At 35.9% G+C, this 25,326-nt stretch overlaps 2 protein-coding genes and 1 pseudogene across 2 annotated transcripts; 2 read left to right on the top strand and 1 right to left on the bottom strand.

Annotated features, from left to right (window-relative positions):
• The first annotated feature begins 10,277 nt into the window (after positions 1-10,277).
• Positions 10,278-11,242, top strand: LOC130712225 (KRR1 small subunit processome component homolog; annotated as a pseudogene).
• A 3,086-nt stretch (positions 11,243-14,328) lies between these two features.
• Positions 14,329-18,869, top strand: LOC130710475 (formin-like protein 2). Its single transcript, XM_057559757.1, has 4 exons — positions 14,329-15,785; positions 15,966-16,189; positions 16,912-17,156; positions 17,748-18,869. Exons 1-4 carry the CDS (start codon positions 14,485-14,487, stop codon positions 18,558-18,560), a joined length of 2,583 nt encoding a protein of 860 aa, XP_057415740.1. The 5' UTR covers positions 14,329-14,484; the 3' UTR covers positions 18,561-18,869.
• A 770-nt stretch (positions 18,870-19,639) lies between these two features.
• On the bottom strand, positions 19,640-22,712 carry LOC130714427 (uncharacterized). The gene has a single exon (XM_057564323.1). The coding sequence runs from the start codon at positions 22,353-22,355 to the stop codon at positions 19,668-19,670; it is 2,688 nt and encodes an 895-aa protein (XP_057420306.1). The 5' UTR covers positions 22,356-22,712; the 3' UTR covers positions 19,640-19,667.
• Positions 22,713-25,326: the final 2,614 nt, after the last annotated feature.

Below are 25,326 nucleotides of genomic sequence, written 5' to 3'. Positions count from 1 at the left end.
TAAATTGTAAATAATCTTTTTTTCCTTAATAGAACATGAACTAATCTTTAATCAAAATCATTTTCTTATGGGGTAAAACAAATTTTTAGAAAGCTAAGAGATTTTGCATGATTAATTAGGGTAACCATTTGTAAATGGACGCTTAGGGTGCTAGCACCTTCCCTACGCGTAATTGACTCTCAGACCCGTTTCTGGTTTCGAAGACTATATTCATATGGGTTTTCTAACGTTTTCCCTCTTTAAAAATGTTGGTGGCGACTCTTCTAAATTCTAATGTTTGTAGCGCCGTCCCGCCGCAATCCTGGTTGCGACATGGCTCCATGGGTTGCCTGATTCGAGATTTGGATAGTGATGGAACTGGGGTAGGCAAAGGGGGGCAAAGGTTGAGCTGGGTGTTTTGAGTTGAAAGCAATTAGAGGATTAGGGGAATACATTATAAATACGTTTTCTTCTTTGTTATCCCTGTAAACATTCTTTTACCGCTTTCCTTATATTCAAAACCATAAAAACAATTTATTCAACATCTTTGTATCCGCTCAGATCAATGTTTAACTGGTGGAACTAATGTTCACACAATTCCTGAGGACGATAAACCCGTATCTGCTTTACTATGATTGAATCATAAAGGTTTAGCCAAAAGCAGTACAAACAACGAGGAAAAAACATTTATCACTTCACCAAAACAAGTTATGCTTTAAGAGAAATGAGAGTATATGCAATGCAAATGGAATTCATCCTATTGTTGATCTAGCCTAATTCTCTAAGTATTGATTCCTCAAGTCAAATAGAGTTTTCAATTAGATTTCATTAGTCTGATTCATCACCACCTACGAGTAACCGAATTAAAGATTAAGTTCTTTAGTTCGGGCCATCAACTACTAGAACTCATTGGGAAGTTCAAACACTGCATACATCGTCTATAATGTTTTGAACGATAACAATTTTTAAAGAGCCTAAATGCCAATACTCAAACATTCAATGTGATTTTCTTTTCAGGAAATATGTTTCATGAATCACATTCCCTCCGTCTGATGACAAAGTACAAGACTATAATCAAAGTTCAATCTAGTCAATGTACAAGAAGAGTCAAAGCAACACGGCAGACTACACAAGCTGAGAAAAGGCAATTATATGGATCTTCTGACCAAGCGAAGAAAGAGAAAGATTAAAGCTTCAAGAAAGACTACCTAAGCAAAAGAAGTCTAATATGCTACATTGTCTAATCCAGAACATAGTAGAAGTTCATGAAGATGAGAAGAGTCAAAGCGTCAGAATAAGCTATGCCAGAAGGATTAATGCCAATGGATCGTGTGAGAAGACTGAAGTTATTGAAGATCATCATCGTCTGTCTCAAGAACCGATGAAGGAAGTGAAATGTCTAGAGAAGGAGCGACACATTCAATTTTGAATCCTCTGACATACAAGAAGAGAAAGCAAGTGCAAGCAATCACGTGATATCTCACAAAGCACTTTGTCCAAGGAAACAAGTACAACGTTGTCAAAATCAGTTTCCTCTTTCTCACACACAAGTACTGGAACAAGGCTCAAAATGCTACCAACAGCTGATAAAGATACACATTGTAGCAACAAGTCTCCATAGAAGAAGTACAAGACATTAAATACACCTGACAAGAGGACCGTTTGATGCAATAGTTAGTTCTCAAGATGCTCTACACGCTCCAACGACTCTCAACGAAGCACTTGAACTATAAAAGGATGAGTTGAAGATGTTCAGACTTAAGAAAGTAAGATAGAACTTTTCATCTGAATCATTTTCTTCAAAAAGCTCAAGAGTCAAGTCTTTATCGTCTGAGAGAAAAAACAAAGAGTCAAATCCTCTATCCATCTCTCTCTAGATTTTGAACACAAAGTAAACCCGAGAGTCAAATCTTATCCAAATACTTTGTAGTTCATTGTGCCGTAAAAGTCTATAATCCCTCTTGTGAGAAGAGAACCCAGTAGAACTAGACGTTCTTGCAAAAGATCTTAGGAGAAGTCCTGCAAAATACTTGTTGTTGGGAGAAGTCTTGTCGAATACTTGTTAGGAGAAGTCCTGTAGAATACTTATGGGAGAAGTCCTGTCTAAAACTTGTTGTGGGAGAAGTCTTGTCTAATACATGTTATAGGAGAAGTCCTTGATACTTGTTAGTGAAAATCCTGGTTAAGTCAGAGACTAGACGTAGCCCCATCGTTTGTAGGTGAACCATGATATATTTTTGTGTGCTTATTGTCTATTTCTTTAGTGCCTTCAAATCCGCTGCATCAAACGATTGCGAAAACATTTTTCTAAATTTATAATCGTTTGAAAACTCAAGTTTTTAAGGAAACACAATTCAAACCCCCTTTCTTCAATGGCGGCCGAATATCAATGCATTCCCATAGGGACAGATACGAACAAGCCTCCTTTCTTCAATGGAACCAACTATCCTTACTGGAAGAACAACATGGAGACATTCATCAGATCCAACAACTACAAAATGTGGGACATCATCACTATTGAGAACATCACCCCCAAAAATGATGCTAACGAAGTTATCAAGGAAGAAGACTAGACGGACGCACAGAAGAAGGATAACCAGCTCAACTACAAGACTAGACTATGCCTATGCAATAAGCAAAGCTCAACTTGACAAAGTTGATGGTCTAGAAACAACAAAGGAAATATGGTAAGCTCTAGGCATTGCTTTTGAAGGTACAGAGAACGTAAGGCAAGCCAAGCTAAGCTTGCTAGTAGAAGAATTTGAAACCTTCAAGATGAGGGAAAACGAGAGTATAGACGATCTGTTTGGAAGATTCCAAACTATCGTAAATGGTCTCAGGAATCTCGATCGAAAATATAACAACATCGATCAACTCACCAAGATTCTGAGAAGCCTCCTAGTGAAATGGAAACCAAAGGTCACAGCGATCCAAGAAGCAAAAGATCACTGAACGCTGAAAATAGAAGATCTTCTGGGATCCCTAAAGGTTCATGAAATAGAGCTCAGAAAAGACGAGGAAGGACTCAAGAAGCAAAAGATGGTGGCGTTCAAAGCTAAAGGCTCGAAGACACTCAAGACTAAACCATCAAGTGAAGCGTTGAGGTTCTTGATGACCAGGGATTTAAGGTTGTTTTCTTAGTTTATTTCCATGCATTTTAATATATTATTCAAGATATTTTAGTCATTTTAGGACACTTTAGGCTTATTTCATGCATTTTAATGTTTTTACTTAGTTTTAGTATTTTTCTACATTTTATATTATTTTCTAGATATTATTAGGGTTTATTTAATTTAATTTAGGATTAGATAAGTCTATTTTAAGGTGTTATCTTATTTTTATCTCTTATCTAATTTAATTTACCTCATTTTAGGAGAAGACTAGTGGAATTACCTTGCCCTGCACATGTGACTTTTGTTTAATAAAATTGTCAATCTAAATGTTGTGTGACACTATGTTTATTTTTTATTTTTTGAGTAAATACATCTTTACAATTGTTTTAAATATATATAAGTTCTTTTTTTTGAATGTAAATATATATGTTCTTTTTTTTTAAATCAAATATATATGTTCTTAGTGAACATTGTGTTTTTTTTAAGAAGAACAATCTGTTTTAATCCACCATAACTTTTATTCTTATTTAATTATGATATAATTTAAGTTTTTTAAAATTTATAAATTTTATTTTAGTCAACTTTTGAACTGAAAAATCTTATTTTACTATAAGGCATACATAAATGAGCTGGAGAATAATGTCTAAAGTCTTGTAGTGGAAATTTGAATGGCTGATGAAACGAAACGTTAGATTATTTTATTTAGTTTTAGTATTTGAAATTAAGTACGTTACACAATCTGTTGTACTAATCGATATTTCTTAGTAAATTACCGGGACTCCAATTTTCAAAGTCAACTTATGTGGGGCCAGTCTTGAACAGTTCATGGCATTCAATACCTCGGGGGAAAATGCATCCAACTCACTCTCAACATTGCCATCTTCTTTGTATATTTAAATCAGAGCTCAAGTAATCCCTTTTTTCTGCCGATACCCGAGACATCATGTAATCATTTATCTTTCCAACCAATTCAATCGTGGGGGCCAAAATGGATCTTTCCCTGAAGTATTCAGATTCAGACATGTTACGCAACAAATTAGGGTAAATCAGGGTAAGTAAAATTGACTTAGTCTTCAAAACTGGATTCTGAATTTTTTATAAGGGTTTGATCGGGTATTTGTATTTCAGATTCACCATTAATTGACTGTCCAACCTTGCCATCACCAATAGTCAGCAACCATTCTGAAAAATTCTCTTATATCTGATGCACTTGAGCCTGAAGATCCTTGCAAGAGTCGATCTCTTGTTCTTTGTCAAACAAAGAACTTGACAAAAATGTCATAGATAGGATGAATTTATTGTTGCATTACAATGCACGGGTGACTTTTGTTATATCTAAAATTTTGTTAAGAGTACTATACTTTTTTAACTTTTTACAATTTTCAATTGCATAAAAATATAAATGTTTATTGGATTTTTTGTGTGTTAAAATGCTCTCACAATTTTGACCCGGGTGTGGTAGAGATCAAAAGTCTATCAAAAAGTGTGGTTCTCAAGGATTGAACTTTCGGCCTATACGTTCAAACAACCACCTTATTAGAAAAATATATTTAAAGTTATTTTTTATGTAATATTTCCTAAAAAACTAAGATGCTAATGTTAATTAAAAAAAGATCTTTTGGATGCAAATTGTGCATAAGATATTAACATTTAAAATCATGATAATAAGGGTCAGTTTGGTACAATACATCAATATACTCTTATATATTAAAATGAATAAGATTATGTTGTATAAACTACTTGCCACAACTACCACCACCACTCCTGCCACCACCGTCGTTGCTGACATCGCTACCACCACCAGCTCCACTCCCATAATCACCACCACTCACTGCCACAACCACTCTTCGCCACCGCTCAGGGTCGTGTAATAGGTTAGACCATGAAGGCAAGTGCCTTAAGCCTAACAAAATTGTACATATATAGTATATACTGCTGAGACTTGAGAAAGGTTGTAGAATAATGAAAATATGAGTTATCTTAATTGCAACGTGAGAATTAGGAAGTGCAGCGTAGAAGTACAATTTTAACAATTATTAGTAAAAGTGTTTTATATTAACTCATTTAAATTTTGCAAAAAAAAAAACTAATAAATAAAATATCTGTTATTTTTACATTTTTAAAATTGAAAAATTAATTTTTGTTTATTCATAACCATTTTTTTGTGACTTATAACTCTATAGTAATATATATAAGTTTGTTATTCACTCATTGTTTCTTCTCTCCGTATTTTTTCCACTGTTTCTGCTTTGAAGTGAATTATCAAAAAATATTGTAAAATCTGTCATTGTTTCATTCCTTGCGTTTCAGGTTTATTAAAACTTTAGGTTCTTTTCCATATATATATATATATATATATATATATATATATATATATATATATATATATATATATATATATATATATATATATATATATACTGCCTATAAAATTTTATTGAAAAAAAACATGCGCATGATTTATTGTCAAAGTTGACTAATTTTGTAATACATGTGCATGATTTCATAAAAAAAATATTATTATCTATATTCGAGATTTCAAAAACATTGTTTTAAAAAAAAATTATTTTTTGTTAATATTATCTTACATTTTTTGGAAAATCATGGATTGGTTAAAAATCATGTCTTTTTTAAAAAATAATTCGCTATATTTGACACAAATATTATATTATTTTCAATAATATTTCGTTAAAAATATTTATTTAATTTCAAAAACAGGTTAGGAGTCCAAAGTATTAAGAGAGAAATAGTAAAATAGGTAGGAAAATGGAGTTTACCCGGCAAAATTTTTTTTTGAGAACTTTTCTTCTTCGTTTAGACTTGCATAAATCGTTTGCATTATTATATACAAATGAAAAGGTAAAAATAAAAAAGAGAGATCAAAATAGAACCGACACTCACAATTCTATATCAAATGTAAGGTCTTTCTTCATGTAGATCCATTACACCACACAACAACTTCTCACAAAGGAACCCACACGTGAACGGTTGAAATTAAAGATGCAAATTCCCTTAGGAGAAAAATTAGATGCGAAGGATAGTTACCTGAAATCAAGCATGACTTCAAGGGGAAGAACAGGTTGTCAAGGAGCTTCTGAATTACAACGGGAGAAAGTAGACGAAACAAGGGAAGCAAGTGTATGAGGTAAAAACATGAATGAAATAATTATATATTTCCTATTTTCATTTTATTATTTTTAAGAATTAATTGGGAAGATATTACCCGTGCAAGGCATGGGTGACTTTTGTTATATTTCAGTTTTTAGTTGTTTTTGAAAATTTTATTTTTTAAAAATTGTAAAAATTAATTTAGTCGACTTTTGAACTCGAAATGTTTTTATAATTCCGTTGACCCGTCAAGTCTTCTTTGCCAACACACACACATTCCACGAAAAATCAGTCTCCCACCTTTCATTCTATTCTTACAGTTAATCATTTCTCTCTCATTCTCTAAGTATCTCTTTATCTCTCTTCCCACCATGCTCCCGGCGTCCAAGCCGTCTTGGCCGCCATCGGCAGTTTCACTTAGTCATTTCACTTATAAATTATTCAACACTCACATTTCACTTATAATAATTATTCAACTCTCACATTTTCGGTCAATGTGTGACTTTTTTAAAATGTTTTTACTTAAACTTGAATTCTAACACCGGGTGAATGAAGAATGATGGGTCGGAGAGCGGCAAAACAATGTAGTGTAGTTTTTTTTTTTGGGTCAACCAGTGTAGTTGAAGTTTAACCTCAATACCCAATAAGATTGGGCTTGAGAAAGCGATATAAGCGCAAGCACAAACCTGATCAGGATCATGGCATACATATGAAATCCTTGTGTGAATGCACTGCCTGCTTGATGAAATAGCGAGTGAACTAGCTTTTCATCATATTTCCATTACAATATGCATGCCCACTAATTTGTATGATGAAATGATTGAATAATTTTCTTTTCAAATCCATTGCAACTTTCACACGCACCACCTGTTTGATAAAAGAACAAAATGAATTTTCACTCATATTTTTCTTACACTCTCTATGCACACCACATGATTGATGAAATGGTTAGATGAAATGTGTTATTTGATTAGGAAAATTTTGGTTAAGTTGCTTCTAGATTCAATTAAGAACATAATATCCTCATTAACATGATTGAATGTTACTTCTAAAGGAGTTCAGCTACAAAAATCTTTGTTGCTAATTGACACGATTTACCTGTTCAAAGCTTCAATTCAAGAGCATCGGCTTCAATTCAAGGCATTCGCAGTTCGGGTTGGACCGGTTGTAGGTGAAACTAGGAACCAATCCAATCAAAATTCATTGGTTCGATTTGATTCGGTTGTTAGCAAAAAATATTGAAAACCAAACCAAACCTATAATGAACAGTTTGGATCGGTTCGGTTTGTCGGTTTCACAACTTTTTTTAAGACAACTTCAAATATATAGCAATAAACAGGTATATACATTACATATGGGGCTACAATCACAAATGATACATAACTTAACAATGCAGAAAAATTGTAAATCAATAACTCACTTAACAATAGCTTAATCACAAATTCATAATCCCTAATCAACACTTTAACAATGCAAAAATGCTTAAAGTAGTGTTTAACATTAATACCGTTACAAATTAATAATAGAAAAGAGAAACATAATAAGTCTAACAAACATAATAAATACAACATAAACAATATTTCTTCAAAACATTTCTTCATTCTCAACAATCTTCTTTAAATCACTTAACATAAGTATTTATACATGCCCTATTTTTAAACTATTTTAAAAAATATATATCATCGGTTCAGTTTTTTTGTTCTTCGGTTTTTAATTCTTCGAACCTTGAATCAAACCGATCTTCATTGATTTCTATCATTTTGGGTCGATTTTCAATCGAATACTAAAAAAACCGATCAAATTTAATTGATCCGGCTTGGTTCATCGGTTTCATCGGATCGATCTAATTTGATGAAGACCCCTATTTAAAGCTACACATAAAGGAACTAAAGTAATAGACCAATAACAAGAGGATATAATTGGTAATTTTATTTCTGATTCAAATTAAATATTGTTCACCTCATGAGATAAGGAGAAATAAAAATCTACTAATCCTCATACTTAAGAACATACAATTTTTGAAGAAATTGGTTTAAATGAAAACCTAATATCCCACGCATAGCGAAAAGTGATAGTTTCAAAAGGTTCAATGGGTTGACTATTTTTGAGAATGCAAAAATCATCCCCAGAAACCTTCAAGTTTGATGGGTCGTCACCAAATACTGTTTGAAATTGAGAGCAATCAAGCTTTACTTTTGACTGAGTGCATGATGCGCAGTTGTTGGTGATGTTAACACGAATCACAGGATATCCATGTGTTGTATCTGATGTTTCTTTTTGTCTAATGCTAATGCTCCTTAAGGAGCATTGTCCATGAGCTAAAATAATAAAGGCTATGAATTAAACATTTAATGAAAAAAGTAAAATGTGTCATATGGATGCTACAGAGAAGAGTTGTAATATTTACCTTTGAAAAGCAGGCAAAGGAAGATAGTGAAGAAGAAAAGTTTGAAATTGCAGGTCATTTGAGATTTTACTAGAGTTGTTACTCTTGTATCAAAATATATATTATACATATATTTGTGGGTGTGTAAAATTGACTTGACTTATACATCAATAAGAATATTAATTAGTTATTAATAAAATTTATATTAATCATTACATTTATTTTGGTATAGTAATCATTATATTAATTACTAAATATAAAAAAAAATCCAGTTTCTCATATTTTGGTCAATCTGGTTTGAGAGAAATAATGGATTTTTAATAATAAAAATTTATGCAGTGTTACAGTGTGGGATTTGCATTTGGCTAGAGTGTCATGGTGGGTTAAAGCTTGGTGGGAAGGTTGCCCTTTGACACGAATCTGTTTGCGGTTGGATATGAGCATATTTTGTTGCCAAAGCCTGTGCAGATGAGGCGTGCTTAAAGCTGGATTTCACCGGATGTATCGGTTTTAAAGTTTAATGTAGATGGGTCGTCCTTGGGGTGCACCACACAAACCGGAGAGGAGGGACAAGTCCCCAGACATACGTCTCCAACAGAGACAAAGACAGAGATGTCCAACCCCAATTCTGGAAAAAAGGCCTTAGTGGGGTACCGCACCTCTTATCCAGTAAATGCACCTCCTTAGCACCCAGCAACATGGGTCTCTGGGAAAAGGACCACCGCTGGACAGCCAAAGCTAGTTGAATCCTTGTAGACCCCTAAGATCATCTTGTCCTCCTCAGCCGACAATTCAAAGCCACCATGAACCTTCAACGGCGGTGGCTCAGAACAATCCTCATCAACACCTGACCCTAAATTCTCCGACCTCAGAAACCTTGCTAATGCCACCAAAAGGATCGATCCACCCACTAAAGCCCTGTTGAGAAGGTTAATCGCGAGTGAAGAGAGCTTCATTCAAGGGTACCGCACAAAGCCAAAACGACAGGCCCTCTCATACCTCCTTTGTCGCTAAATGAAAACATTTACCAGTCTTCCGATGTGGCTGAAGAGACCATGAATCTGGAAATAGTCGACGCGATCGGAAATCCTGTCGACAAATAGGGTAAACGTCCGATAAGCGATCCCACATTTCCCTTTGTCCCGATCTACTCCGACGCTCTCACATGAAGGGTCCCCTTCATCATCCGCATCTTCCTCTAAGACAGGGTCGCCACTGGACACGCACTGTCATGAGAAAGAAACCTTAGACGAAGGAGGAGTAGAGGAATAATTCATGTCTGGAGCCAAGGCAAAGCAGCAAATCCGGCACGAGACTCCACCACCGTCGAGAAGAAGGCACGCCGGAGAAGGAGAACACCCAGTCTAGGAAGAGACTCCACTGTCGTCAGGAGGACTGGCGGCGCAGAGGAGCGGGGCTTCAAAAAACCCTAGCAAAACTTCTTCAAGGTTTTAATTGAGGAAATACATTTTTCGATGTATAAAAAAATTTAGGAAATAAATTTAAAATAGTAAAATAAAACTAAGTGATATTTGCATACATTAACAAGTATTGACGATTAAAATTAATTAATAATACCTTTTATGGAGGTGAAACCTCTAGTTCACTTCCACTTACTAGAGCCAATTTCGTCCCACATTGGAATCAGAGCTACAATTCTCCAATTCTCTTCCTAAATCATCATCGAAGCCATGTGTATGGCTGAAGACAACAAGAACATCATAGTCAATGAAGCACCGAAGGACAACACCAAGCAGAAGGGGAAGCACGACAAGCCGAAGCCATAGGACGACGATCCGAACATTGACTGGTGGAAGGTCGGGAAGTTCGACCCTTCATGGATACAAGGCGACATGCTCAAAGTGAGTTCCTTCTCTACATTCTTCCTTCAATATCGTGAGAAATACCTTCAGGAAGAATGACCTCTCATGAACTCAACCTGGTTGAGGGTTCCATGACAGTTTCAACTACTAGAAAGACTAGAGACCCTTATATCATTTTCAAAGCTAGGGCTCTTATCAAGCTTCTCTTGCGAAGTATTCATGCTCCTTAGACAATAAAAATACTTGATGATGAAGTGCAATGCAACATTATTAAAATTAGCAGCATGGTTCGCAATAGGCGGCGATTTGTGAAAAGAAGGCAACATCTTGTAGGTCCTCATTCTTCCACACTGAAGGCTCTTGAAATACTCACTAGCTGCTACATTCTCGTATAGGGAAACACTATTTATGTTATGGTTTCACTCAAAGGTTTGAAACAAGTCAGAAGGATTGTTGAAGAATGCATGTTGAATAAACTGCATCCTGTTCACAACATTAAGATTCTTATCATGAAGATGGAACTGAAAAAAAGGATCCAGTTCTTTCGGTCCAGCCCTGATAGTGTTTTCTTAACTCAAGAAGATACGATGGCGGCTGGTGGTGATGCTAAGCAAGACGCGACAAAAGAAGGTGACGAGACAATAGAAGATGAACCTGAGGGCGCCCTGGGTGGTCTGATTCGGGATTTGGATAGTGATGAAGCTGCAAAAGGCAGGGGGGTCGGGGCCGAGGTCGAGGTGGGTGTTTCGTTTCATAGCAACAACAGAGAGCTGCAGAGGAAATCTACTCTATTCGTGGAGGCGGTCGGTTACCACCACTTGGATTCGTGTTAAGTTGTCTTTCTTTGGATAATTTAGCTCTAATTAATGTCGGACCCATGGATAATTTGTTCTGTAATATATAGTGGGCTTATGTTGGATACACTGTTGTTGGATGATTTGCTAATTTGTATCTCTTATGTTGTTGGCTTATGTTGTTCGATTATATTGATGGATTTGTAGTTGTCAGGGTGTGTTATATTCATTGGAAAAATTGCAAACCCCACTTATATAAGTGCGTTTGTTAAGTATCACATACTGCCAAGCACGAATGCATTAAGAAGGTCATGGGGGCAAGTGCCCCCCCGAAAATTTTGAAGTTAATAAAAACTTTATGTATAAAATGTGCTAATCTCCCACAAGTGTTTTAAATAACTAAACATTATATACATAAAATGTATTGATTTGACCCCCACTAAATTTTAATATTTTAACATTACATGATTATATATATGTGTGTGAATATATTGCCCCCACAACTCTAATTGTCTGACTGCATATTGCACATATAAGTGCGAAAAATATATATGTGTGAATTGCTTTTTCCGTAGCTATAAAGTGCGAAATTACTTTTTTGTAGTATGGTAGGGTATTTTCGGTAGCATGTAATGTAAAAAGCTTGTAGGTGACGTTAAAATCAAATCCCTAAAGTGTATCAAAATTCAAAAAGAAAGATAAATGAGAAATTGATAGATGATGTGATGAGAAATGCAAATTAAAAAGATATAAAAATAAATAAAAATGAAATGTAAGATGAAGTGAAGTGCAAACATTATTTCTGTTACTCTGAAAGTAATAAAGTAACTTTCATGAGTTAAAAAAATCCATTTGACTCAGATAAAATGTGGGAGTACTATTCTAAAAGACATGCAATCAAAATAAGCTTTGAACTTTTGTTCACAAATCACCACGAGAGTAAGGACAAGCAAAAGATCACAACTTTTCAGACAGATTAGATTCTATATATATAAGAGAGAGAAAGCAACAGTATATATGGCGCTCAGGATTCCTTTTCTCACTTTCACCCCCGCCAAATGCAAACACCTCATCATCACCCTCTCCACAATCATTGTCACACCCACACCCCTTTTATTACCTCTCTTCAAACCAGTGGCGGATCCAGGACCCTAGGGTCAGGGGGGTCAAATTTTTCAAATGAACACATCAATAAAAATATAATTAAAAACAATTGTAATATGTTTATACGAAATTATACATATCATAGTTGTCCTTTACGTTTTTTTTTTTTGATAAGCCATATTGATAAATTAAAAAGGCACAAGGGGTGCCACCCAAGGTACACAGAAAGAAAAGAGAAAGGAGAAACTACAAACAAAAGTCAAAAATAGAAGAGTATTACAAAAACAGAGGAAACAGGGGAAAACTAAATGGGATCAGCTTTAAAACTAAAGCCCCCAAAAGCATCCCTTCAAATTAGATACTTGCTATCAAGTTGTCCTGCCTTTGCTCTAGAATTTCCAGCACCGAATGTCCCCAATCATAATCAGGCCCTTGCACATAAAGCCAATTCAATCCCAATATCACAACAGTATAAGTATGTGTATGTATCAAACCGATTGGAGGCATAGGATAGGTTGTGATTGCCATTCATACATTGAAAAGTGGAAGTCCTTTCCCTTTGCAGATAACCATTGCCAAACCTTAAGCTGTGCTTTATCAAAGATTGAGTCCTCTTGCAGTGAAAACAATCCAATTTCTATGTTCCCACAAAGCCCAAGCCATTGCTATAATCAACATATAAAGCTTTCCTATGCTCAAAGCAAACAGACAAAATAACATAATTTTCCTACACTTGAAGACCAAATTAATATTTACCATAACAGATCAATCATCAATTATTTACCCAATTCCTCACTCTTTGTCTCTGCTTTCTTTTTTAGTAATTTTGTGCAGTAATTGTTTTTTCTTTCTTTCAAGTTCCACACATTGAAAGTGTATGCTTTGTAAATTTTAAATACATCTAAATCTAATGTATGTGGGACTTAGTAATAGTAGCCCAACCTCCTGCAGTCCCACAAACCGCCCCAAAAGCCTCCTCAACTTGCTTGATCTGCACTATTTCTTTGTTTGATAAAGTAACCCCACCACACAACCAGAAGTTATGGTCAAAAAACGCACTAACAGCACCATACGCACACACACGGTACCACAGTAAAAAAAATACATAAAACTAGAGAGAAAAAACAGATTGTGCAGACTGCAGTGCATAGGAGAAGATTAGAAGCTTTAGAAATTAGGGAAAACAGATTTGCCATTTAGGGTTAGGGAAAAATCAGCCATACCTTTAGAAATTAGAACCCCAGAGCCAGACCAGAGGGCAGAGGCACAGTGAGGCACGGCTGGACAGTGGTGCCGTGGTGGTGGTGCGCCGTGCGTGTTGATGACCCAGACGGCCAGACCTAGGTGAGACCGTGAGAGTGCTTGAGAAATCAAAGCGTAACTCGTGAGAGGTGAGAGAGATCTGACTATGTGAGTGTGTGTGAGAGAGAAGTTGGGGTCTAGGGGTGCAAATGTAAAATCTCAGGGGGTTCAAAAAAGATATATTATAGGGGGGTAAGTAGAATTTTTTTGTTTTTCAGGGGGTTCAACTGAACCCCCTGGGCTCTATGTGGGTCCGCCCCTGCTTCAAACCATGCTAAAATCCCCCACCCAGATTTCACACTGGAAAAAATGTGTACACAGTAACTACACTCACACTTCTAGTCTTTTACAAGAGATTAAAAGTGAAGAGAGATAAATAAAAAATGTAATATAATAGGTAAAAAAAGAGAAATAACAAGAAAGATAATATAAATAGATATGCATTTTTATTTTGGTGTTAGAACCAACACAAATGTGATTTTACGTATTTCTCTATATTTTCATATTTGGATCCATATTAACTTCAACAGTAATCCAAATAATCAGCACCCTTTCACAAATCATCACCCTTCCCAGCTCCTCAATAGTCAATAATAACTTTTACACTCCAACATGACAGGGCTATCTACCTAGCCTGAGCATGGTTTCAGAACTTTTAACAGCAACCACCAACATAAAAACAAAACAACCACAGAGAGTAAAAAACTAAAAACAATCACAACAAAGTTGCATTCATGTTTGAACTAACACTCTTCCTACCATTCCTCTCTTCTCCCTTTCCCACCAGTCTCACACTTATTTCAGTTTCATCACTCTCTCACCACCATTTCTATCAAACTTTCAATACTCTTATTACACTGACATAACATATCATCATGTGCAGTGTCTTAAACACCATACTATTACTACTGTTGTCAGTTCTTTTGTGTGCTTCCTCCACCTCCACCTCCACCGCTCAACACCGCCACAACCGCCGTGTCCTCCACCAGCCTCTGTTTCCTACAGTCTCTGCTCCTCCTCCAACACAACCACCAGCTTCCTCTCCTGAAACCCAACCAAAACGACAAAAGCAACAACCCAAGCTCCCATTTTCTTCAACCTCTTCCTCTTCTCCACCACCAAAGTCTTTCTTCCCTTCCTACCAAACGCCATCGCTCCCTCCTCCGCCACCTCTCATCGCCACATTCCCGGCCAACATCTCCTCCCTCCTCCTCCCCAGACCAAACTCCCACCGCCACCGCCACGCCGCCTCCGTCGCCGCTGCGGTCACCATCTCTCTCCTCTCTTTAGCTCTCATCTCCGCCGCAGCTGTCTTCGCCCACCGCCGCTGGAAACTCGCCGCCTCCTCCTCAACTCATGATGACGACAAGGCCTCGAGATCCGACAGCCTCCGCCTCTTCCCGCCGAACGCCGCCGCGCGGAAGCCACGCGGGAAAATGAGCCCGAGGTCGGAGATGCTCTACCTCGGCACGGTGGCCAGCTCAGAAGGTACTGCTGACTCGAGCAGCTGCAATGGGGATTTTCGGCCACCGTATCGGAGACTGAATGACTCGCCGGAGCTTAATCCTCTGCCTCCCCTGCCTCGTTACAACCACAGAGCATGGACCAGTGGAGAACACGATGAAGAAGAGAAGAAGGAGAAGAGTGAAGAGGAAAACGAAGATGAACAGTTCTTTTCTCCAAAAGGGTCTTCTTCTGATTCTGGAAACAGAGAACAGAGTCCTCCTCTTTCACCACCTCACGTTCTTGCTGCATCAAGCTCTCGTTCCTTGAAAGCCATTGATAGATTCTGCAGAAGCTTCACTTCAAGAACACCATCTTACCCTCGTTCCAATTCTCTCTCTAGTTCCATTTCTCCTTCTCCTTCTCTGAATTTGAGCCCCTCAAGTGTCAAATCTCTAACACCCCATCACAACCCTGCATCCCCATCTTTCTCTTCTTCTCCTTCTTTTCAGACCACCAAACTGCCTCCTCCTCCGCCGCCACCGCCACCTCCGCTGCCTCGGTTCTGGGAGGCTCCTGTGGTGACTAGTTTTGCTGAACCTTCTCAAAATGTGAATAAGAATGAAACTGAAGAGGCCCAAAAGCCTAAGTTGAAAGCTTTACATTGGGATAAAGTTAAAGCCAGCTCAGATAGGGTCATGGTTTGGGATCGGTTGAGACCCAGTTCTTTCCAGTAAGACACAAACATACTATTCAAGTTTCATCATTTCAAAAACATGTTTGTCAACATCGTATAGCTTTTGTATTTTGTTATGTACATGTTGTGTGGGGATTCTCTTGTTTTGTGTATTTTATTTTTGTTATGTTGTGTATTGTGTGGGAAGCTTAATGATTTCATTGAGCTGAGGTGCAGGTTGAATGAGGACATGATTGAGACACTCTTTATGGTGAATAATTCCAATGGGAATTCGGGTTTGGGTGTTAGAGATAGCACTGCTTGGCGTCATGCGCTTCATTCTACTCCGGTGGTGCCACCAGAGAATAGGGCGCTTGACCCTAAGAAGTCTCAGAACATAGCAATTTTGCTCCGGGCACTAAATGTGACTATTGATGAAGTGTGTGAAGCTCTCAGAGAAGGTGAGGATGAGTTGCTATCTCCATTTTGTCTTATTTCCATGGACAATTCTAAGGACACTTGAATTATTGTTTTATTATTGTTTATTATACACTTCCCTTGCATATGGTTGTGCCATTACTCATTAGGATTTTATATCAAATTGACATGGCGTTACACTATCATTATGTATTCATGTGCCTGGGGTACTATTGTTATGTTGGCCCGCATGAGAAATAAATAGAAATAATTTCCCTTGCTTTCCATGCATTTGTCGTGGACCTAAAGATTGCGAATTTCACTATCATTCCATTCAATAGATGCAACTAAGGTGTTCCTCAACCTCTATCCATATTTTCTATTACTGTTTTTCATAGTCATTCGTTTCCTTACTTCGCAGCATCGAATTCCTCTTACTCTATGGGTGGTCTGTATTGTAGCATCCTATCATCCGGCGAAGATCTTTTGTTCCCATTTGGTGTTCTTTTCCCTGTCTCACCAATCTAATTGTGTCATGTAGGCATGAGTATGACAATTATAACCTTACATGAATAGACATGATGCAATTTGATTGGTGGGACAGGGAAGAGGACACCAAATAGGGACAAAGGATTCCAGCCCCTTATCATCCCTTGTCAAACAAATTATGCGCTATTGTTCCTTGTTGAATAATGATGTTTAATCTTCTTCTTCTCCTTGTAAAGTGCCTTTATTTTTTTGACATATTAAACCTTGTTGTCTATAGGCAGTTGTGATACATTGGGAACAGAACTTCTAGAAAGTTTATTAAAGATGGCTCCAACCAAAGAAGAAGAATCTAAGCTGAAGGAGTTTCGAGATGAATCACCCTTCAAGTTTGGCCCGGCTGAGAAATTTCTTAAAGTCATGCTTGATATACCTTTTGCATTCAAGAGAGTGGATGCCATGCTTTACATTGCTAATTTTGATTCAGAATTAGAGTACCTTAAGAAGTCCTTTGAAACTCTAGAGGTACATATTCTTCTTCCATCTCAATTGATTTTATGCTTATAATACAGAGTGACCTTCAAGTATCAATCAAGCTTAGTTTTAGCAAATATTAAGTTTCCTATAGTTAACTTGGGAGGACATAGGGTGTAGCAAGTTAACTGCTATTGGTTCTGGAAAGGCGCTTTATGTATCTATCTTCTGTAGATATAAAATTATTACAACAGATAATTACTTGGTCATGTTGAAATGGGAGTTATATAGGTTATAATCTATACCTTCAAATCAAAGGAAAGAAGATATCCTTCTCTTGAATATAGTAGTTAGCAAACCATCAAGTCATTTTACCTCAGCCAAATGTGGCTTTTCTTCTAAGACACTGAAATTGCAGACAGAAATTTGTTTAGTTCTCAACGCTAGTGAAATATAGTAAAAAAATTAGACATATACTTGAAATTTAAGTTTCGATGGAGCTTTGTAAACACATAACACCAAATAAGCCTAAAACAGACTGGTATTGTTCATTTTTCCATAAGAAAACAAATTTGAAACTATTGTGCTATTGCAATTTGTACGAATGTACATGCAGTTTTCATATTTCATCCTTTTGCACAGGTGGCTTGTGAGGAATTAAAGAATAGCAGAATGTTTCTGAAGATACTTGAAGCAGTTCTGAGAACAGGAAATCGTATGAATGTTGGCACCAATCGTGGTGATGCACACGCATTCAAACTGGACACTCTTCTGAAGTTAGTTGATATTAAGGGAACTGATGGAAAGACCAGCCTCTTGCATTTTGTTGTGCAGGAAATTGTCAGAACCGAGGGTTCTCATATCCCCGGTTCTAATCATCAACACGACCCCGCCGACAAAAACATTCAGCAATACACTCTTCAAGAGGAAGTAGACTTTAGGAAGCATGGACTGCAAATTGTTTCTGGATTGAGCGGGGAGCTTACCAATGTTAAAAAAGCAGCTGCTATGGACTCAGACACGCTAAGAAGTGATGTTGCAAAACTTGCCAGAGGAATAGAAAAAGTGGTGCAAGTTGTAAAGTTAAATGAAGAGTCACCTCTGAAAGAAGCTAACCAGAAATTTTCCGAGGCAATGAAAGGTTTCTTGGAGAGAGGAGAGGAAGAGATTTTAGCAATCCAGGCGCAAGAGAGAAATGCTATCTCTTCTGTAAAGGAGATAACTCAGTATTTCCATGGAAATTCAGCAAAGGAAGAAGCTCATCCATTTAGAATCTTTATGGTTGTGAGGGATTTCCTTTCAATACTAGATGGTGTTTGCAAGGAAGTTGGGAAAGTAAATGAGAGGACTTTAGTTGGTTCTCGTCAACATGTAATGCCTGCAAACCATGCACTGCCTGCAATGTTCCCTGAGATTATTGGGAAGCACCATTCTTATTCCTCAGAATCTGAGTAGCAGCAGTTTGAATTAGTGTTTACATGTTTGGTAATTGATGGGGTCAGATTTTTACAACCCAAACATTATCATGTGAGGTGATATTTTCACTGAAATCCAAGTGAGCTCAAGCCAAGCTTGCCCTCTGATGATGAGAAGTTCATGCTAGCATAGCACTTGTTTTTGTGCCTAAATATCTCTGTATATGTTTTACTGCTTATATATATAATAAGTTGAGTACCATTTTACCCTCCTTTTCTGTGCTTGGTGGAATGGTTCTCTGTATTGTATTTATAAATGATCCATGAAAGAAATTTTAGAGTTTTCTGATCTTCAGTGTAAATTGAGAATTTGACTTGTCTGCAGTTATGTGCATTGTTTTGTTGTCAAATTTGTGAGTCAACTCGCAGACTTGGATGAGTTTGCTAGTCCACCTAGCAAATTAAGATGACTCGTTTGTAAACTCGTTTTTTCTTGCCTGGAGCAAATTTTGACCTCAACCCCAAATTGAAAGGATATTTTGGGCTACACCACCGGTGGTTTGAACTTCATCTTCTCTCGACCCTTTCACGAACCCTAGTATTGACCACGAACAAAATCGTGTGTTCTGGGAGTAAGAGCCGCGTGTTGTTTGGGACTCGTCGTCCCCAATGGGAATTGTTGTTTGGTCACCTGGACCTGCTTCGCCGCCGCATGCGTTGTCCTCCTTGCCTCTTGGAGTGAATATTATTCAGATATTTTTCCAGCTTCTATTATTTCTTCTTCTAACATTATTGTTCTTCCCTTCCTACTTTATTTCTTCTCTCCTTGTTGTCTCAATTCTCCTTCTTACTGAAATGTTTAAAATATTCTTATTTCAGATTTCATAATGTCTGGGGCTGGTGCATCAAATGCTTCAATCAACACATCTTCTGTGGCCTCTAAATCTAGAAAAATGCCCCTGGATATCTTGGGTGGAAACATAGGGTATATCTTTGGCTAATCCCTCTACACCATAACATGTTTTCTCAAGTATTTTTTTCATTTTTGGTAAAACTCATGGCAGGGCCGGCCCAACACAAAATGAGGCCTAAAGCGAACTTTAAATTGAGGCCTTTTTATTTAAAAAAAAATTACGTTAAATTTTTGTTATTTAAAATTTATTTTTCGAGCTTTTTTAGATGCAAAATCATTTATTAAATTTTCATAATCAATTTGATTTAACATGTCTTTTTCAATTGATAATAAAGCTAATCCATTTAATCTTTGTTGAGACATAGTTGATCTAAGATAAGATTTTATTAATTTTAATTTTGAAAAACTTCTTTCCGCTGACGCAACGGTTACAGGAATTGTCAACATTATTCTATAAACAATAAAAGCATTTGGAAAAGAATCAAGTTTAATAATATAATTAAGTATGTCAATTGGAGTATCATTTTCAACTAGTATGATTTCTCTTAAAATTTTCAATTCTGAAAATAAGTCTAATCCATCAATATCAGAATTTTCATTGTGTTTTAACGAATGTTCAAGGTTAAGACAAGATTCTTTTAAACTATCAATTTCTAAAGACTTTAACTTCTTAATGCTAAATAGAAAACCAAAAATATCTTGATATATTTTAAATTGTTCAAATCTACTTTGAAATGAACTAATTGCTTGATCTACTATGTACAAAAAGTAGTCAGATTTAAATGATTCTTCAGGAGATTTTAGAACTTCATTATCAGCAATTTCATCAAATTGTTTTTTTCTACGAATAATACGTTTTTCACGAAATTTGGGTTCTATATCCATTTCAATAGCAATTTCTTTAGCAGAAATTATGGCAGTTTCAAATCCATCTTCCCTATATTTTTTAAAATAAGAAATAAGTCCTTTCAATTGCTCTATAGCAACATCAATACGCATATCTTTTGATTGCAAATTTTTACTAATTGAATTTACCGCAAACAAGATCTCATACCAAATAGTCATACCTAACAAAAATTCAAAATTTTCAAGCTCATAAGTTGCCAAACATTCAGCTTCACTCTTTATTTTAGGTTCATCACTAACTTTGGCTAATTTCAATAAAGCATCCCTTACTTGTGACGTTTGAAATCTTAAAGCTTTTACACTTTCAATACGACTTTCCCAACGTGTCTGTGACAATGATTTAAGAGTTAGGCTAGGAATATGATCTTGTAGAATTTTCCATCTTTTGGTAGAAGAAGAAAATATTGTATATATACGTTGCGCTACTCCAAAAAATGATGTAGCTTTAGAACAACAATTAGCCATATCACAAAGTACCAAGTTTAGACTATGACAACCACATGGTGTATAAAATGATCTAGGATTAATGTCTAAAAACCTTTTTTGAACTCCTTGATGTTTTCCTTTCATATTAGATCCATTGTCATAACCTTGTCCTCTTAAGTTACTAATATCAAGTCCAATAGTATTTAGTTCATTCATAATAACATCAAAAAGACCTTTGCCAGTTGTATCATCTACTATTAAAAATTCTAAAAAATATTCATTTACTTGTATTGGGGTTGAAGAAAAACCCACACACCTTAATATGATAGACATTTGCTCTTTATGACTTACATCAGGAGTACAATCAAGTATGATTGAAAAATACTTTGCATTAACAACTTTTGTTATAATTTTTGTTTTAATCTCATTTGCAAGCAAATTTATTAATTCATTTTGTATTCTATGTCCAAGATAATGGTTATGAATTTCATTATCTTTTACACGACGAATGTGTTCTTTCATTACGGGATCAAATTCTGCAATCATTTCAATTAGACTTAAAAAATTTCCATTATTTTCTTGGTAAATCTTTTCGTTTGTTCCACGAAAGGCTAAGTTATTTTTTCCAAGAGTTTTAACAACTGCAATGATTCTAAACAACACATTTCTCCAATGTTCTTTTTCTCTATTAATTTTTTCTTGAACATGTTTGTCAATTGTTTTATTTTTCAATAATCTTATTTCTAATTCAATCCATGAACTCATATTAATAATGTGCTCACTGCTTTTCTCATGATCTTTCAACTTAGAACTAATATTTCTCCAATCCCGACTACCTTCATTTGCTAATTTACTAGTACTAGTAAGAGTATTAAATAATTTACAACAAAAGCAAAATACTTTATCTAAATCTTGAGAATAAATCAACCATCTTCTTTCAAGCTTTTCTCCGTTGGGCAATTTTTGAAAGTAAAATGATGGAGAAAAGTGTCTAGCAAATTCATCCTTAGGAAAATCAATATCAATAACTTTAGTAGGACCATTGGTTACTAGAAAATCTCTCAAATTTGTATCAATATTTGTCCATTGACTCGGGTCATATATATTTTTAGGATTGGATTGTTCTAATACTTCTTCTATATCTTCATTGTGAGTTTGCAAATCAATGCAATCTTGTTCATTAATCAATACTTCTCTATTTTCACTTTCATTTGTGCCTATAGTATTATCTTGCTCTAAAACAAAGACATCATCTCTATTTTCATTTGAAGTGACTTGTTCATTAACCATTTCTTCTTCCATATTTTCATTTGCACTTTCATTCGTGTCTATAGTATTACCTTGCTCTAAAACAAAGACATCATCTCTATTTTCATTTGAAGTGACTTGTTCATTAACCATTTCTTCTTCCATATTTTCATTTGCGCCTATATTGTTCACTTGTTCATTCAATGAGCTACCACTTGTATTTTCAAATTTACTTTTTTTAACAAATTTATCTAAAGCCCCTTTTTGTGATTCAACCAAAGCTTCAAGTCTTTTCTTTTTTTTCAGTTTTGAATAACCTGATTCAAATTTTCTAGTTGACATTTAGATATTTCAAAATAAAAATTTAAAATAAATTGTTCAACTAAATCAATTAGTAAGCTAAATCAATTAGGGAAAGAACTAGAAAAATAAAACCTGGTGTTGAGAACCAAAAGTGCAATTGCAAAACTAGCCGCAAGAGATTACCAGCAAGCTGAGCAGAAAACAACAAGGGCAAGTATCCTGCAGAATCAAACCAAAAGGGGTGTCATTTGAAGAATCAAACTGCAACAAGAACCAATAATTTTTTTTGAAAGAGAAATTATATAGATATAAAAAAAGGTCTTGGAAAAAAAGAAACTCTCCCAAGTTAAAGTACAGCCACAACAAAGTAACCAAGATACAAGAACAAAGGGAAAAAAAAAACAATAAACTAAATAAGCCAGAAACACAAAAAGGACCGAAGGATGAAAAGAGACAATAGTAAGCAAGAAAAAAGGGAACCAATAGGCAATAGCAGTAGCAATAGGACAAATCAAAACAAAGTCAGGTTATATATTTTATTCCTTCCTCCCACACGAACAATCATAAAAATCAACAGTAAAATAAAAATAAGCAATTTAGTACTACTACTTACGTCTTACGGTTCTTATTGTTTGACAAATGAGAGACAAAGATTGAAAGACTTAAGAGAATATTTTTGAGAGACTGAGAGAGAATGGCAGGGAGGGTAGAGAACGGGATTAGGATTTGAGTCTCAATTAAGAATGAAAGGTGAAAAGGTGGAAATGAAAGGTTACATGAAAAGTTGTACTAAACTGAACTATTTCCAAGTGGAGAGAAAATGAAAAGTCAAAGAATGAATGGTGAAGAAAAAGAATAGGTAAGGTCAATTAACTGTCAATTAAGTTTGCTGATTTCTAGTAATTATCAATTATGCTTTTTGAGAAAAATTAGGGAAGAAACAACTAACATATAACAGTGAGTAACAAAAGTGTTTTTTTTTTGAGGCCTTGTTTACAAAATATGAGGCCTTTTTTTACTTAAAAAAAATTTTTTTTTTTGGAGGCCTAAAGCCCTTGCTTGGGTCGCTTGACCCTTGGGCCAGCCCTGACTCATGGTTAGTTGAGCTTCATACGAGTCTCTGCAAGTTGAGTCTACAAACCCAAAATGAGTGTATGTAGGTAGCAACCATGGTTATGACTTATGCGGGCACAAAAGTAGTTGTTCACTCTTGGAAGTCACTAGTTTTGAGAAATGGGTCATGTTACTGCTTTGAGGCTTTTCCCACGTGGAGAATGTTGATGTCAAATATCCTTAAAATCACCTAATCAGCTAATCTAATTTCACTACAGTCACAATCCTCTGTTACTGAATGTCAAAAGTCTAATTAGATTTGATGATTTTGGAGAACCTTTTGACTTTAACCTTAGGTTGTGTTTGGATGAGAGATTGTAGAAATTCAAGGGATTTTAAATGCTAGGGAATTCAAATGATTCAATTGAATTCCCTTGAATTTCAAATTTTATTGTTTGGATAAAATGTTGAAATTCGCTCAATTGTAAAATTCTTTGTTTGGATAATATAAATGAATTTCCTTCATTTAATTGTTTTTATCTTAATATAATCGGCCGAAAACCCTAAAAATCAGCCCGACTCTAAAAAATAGACCGAAACCTTAAAAGTCGACATAAAAGCCTAAAAAGTGGCTGAAAAACCGAAAGTCAGCCGAAAACCCAAAAATCGTCCGAAAACCTAAAAATCAGTCGAAAACCCTAAAAATCGGCCCGACTCTCAATAATCAGCCGAAAACTCAAAAGTCGACACAAAACCCTAAAACGGCAAGAAATCCCTAAAAATAGGCCGAAAACGTGAAAGTCGACTCGAAACTCAAAAATCGGCCCATAACCCTAAAAATCGACCTGACTCTTAAATATCGGCCGAAAACTCAAAAGTCGGCACAAAACCCTAAAAATCGCCCCGACCCTAAAAAATTGACCGAAAACCCAAAATCGGCCCATAATCCTAAAAATTGGCCGATAACCCTAAGAATTGGCCGAAAACGTGAAATTCGGCCCGAAACTCAAAAATCCCCAAAACCCAAAAATCGGCTGGAAACTCAAAAATCGGCCGAAAACCCTAAAAATTGCCCGACTCTAAAAAATCGTCCGAAAACTCAAAAGTCGGCACAAAACCCTAAAAATCAGGCCGACACTCAAAAATTGACCGAAAAACCTAAAACCCGACCTTTCGGGTTTTCGGCCGATTTTTAGGGTTTTGTGCCGAATTTCGAGTTTTCGGCCGATTTTTGAGAATCGAGCCCATTTTTAGGGTTTTGGGCCAACTTTTAGGTTTTCGGCCGATATTTAGGGTTTTGTTCTGATTTTTGAGTTTTCTGCCGATTTTTAGGGTTTTGGGCCGATTTTTGAGTTTTGAGCCGATTTTAGGGTTTTGAGTTGATTTTTGAGTTTCGGCCAAACTTTCACATTTTCGACCGATTCTTAGGGTTATCGGCCAATTTTTAGGGTTATGGGCCGATTTTGGGTATGACACTGTAGCATCTCACTTTAATTTAGATAGGGTTAAGGGAGAGATGAAGAATTTGAAATTCCTCCTATTTTGAGGTGATTTCAATTACCCTAAATTCTATTAAGTAAAATACCTTATTTAATTACTAGTAATTTGAGAATTCTCCACATTAGATATCCAAACAAGGTATTTTAATTGAAGGGATTTGAAATACCCTCTAAAATTACATTCCCCTCAAATATTCCCCCATCCAAACACAACCTTAGTACTTTGGTAGGATTGTGACCGAGTTTGGACTTTAGTATTAAGCTGATAGCAAGTGTCAATGGCATGATGATTAGTTCTAGGAAAAGCTACCAAAGAATGGGTCAATGCAAGTAGTAATGTCACTGTCTGTCTCTATTAATAATACTCGTGACGAAAGAGACATTGTCTGTCTCTCCCAGCCAGTAAAAAACTGGAGGTGTTTCTGTCAAATAATAGGCCAACTGCAGCAATTTAAAGC

This window comes from Lotus japonicus, chromosome 4 (genome assembly GCF_012489685.1).
Source record: "Lotus japonicus ecotype B-129 chromosome 4, LjGifu_v1.2".
NCBI classification, from domain to species: domain Eukaryota; kingdom Viridiplantae; phylum Streptophyta; class Magnoliopsida; order Fabales; family Fabaceae; genus Lotus; species Lotus japonicus.
The sequence above is the reverse complement of the archived record's forward strand: the minus strand, read 5'-3'. Positions and strand labels throughout refer to the sequence as shown.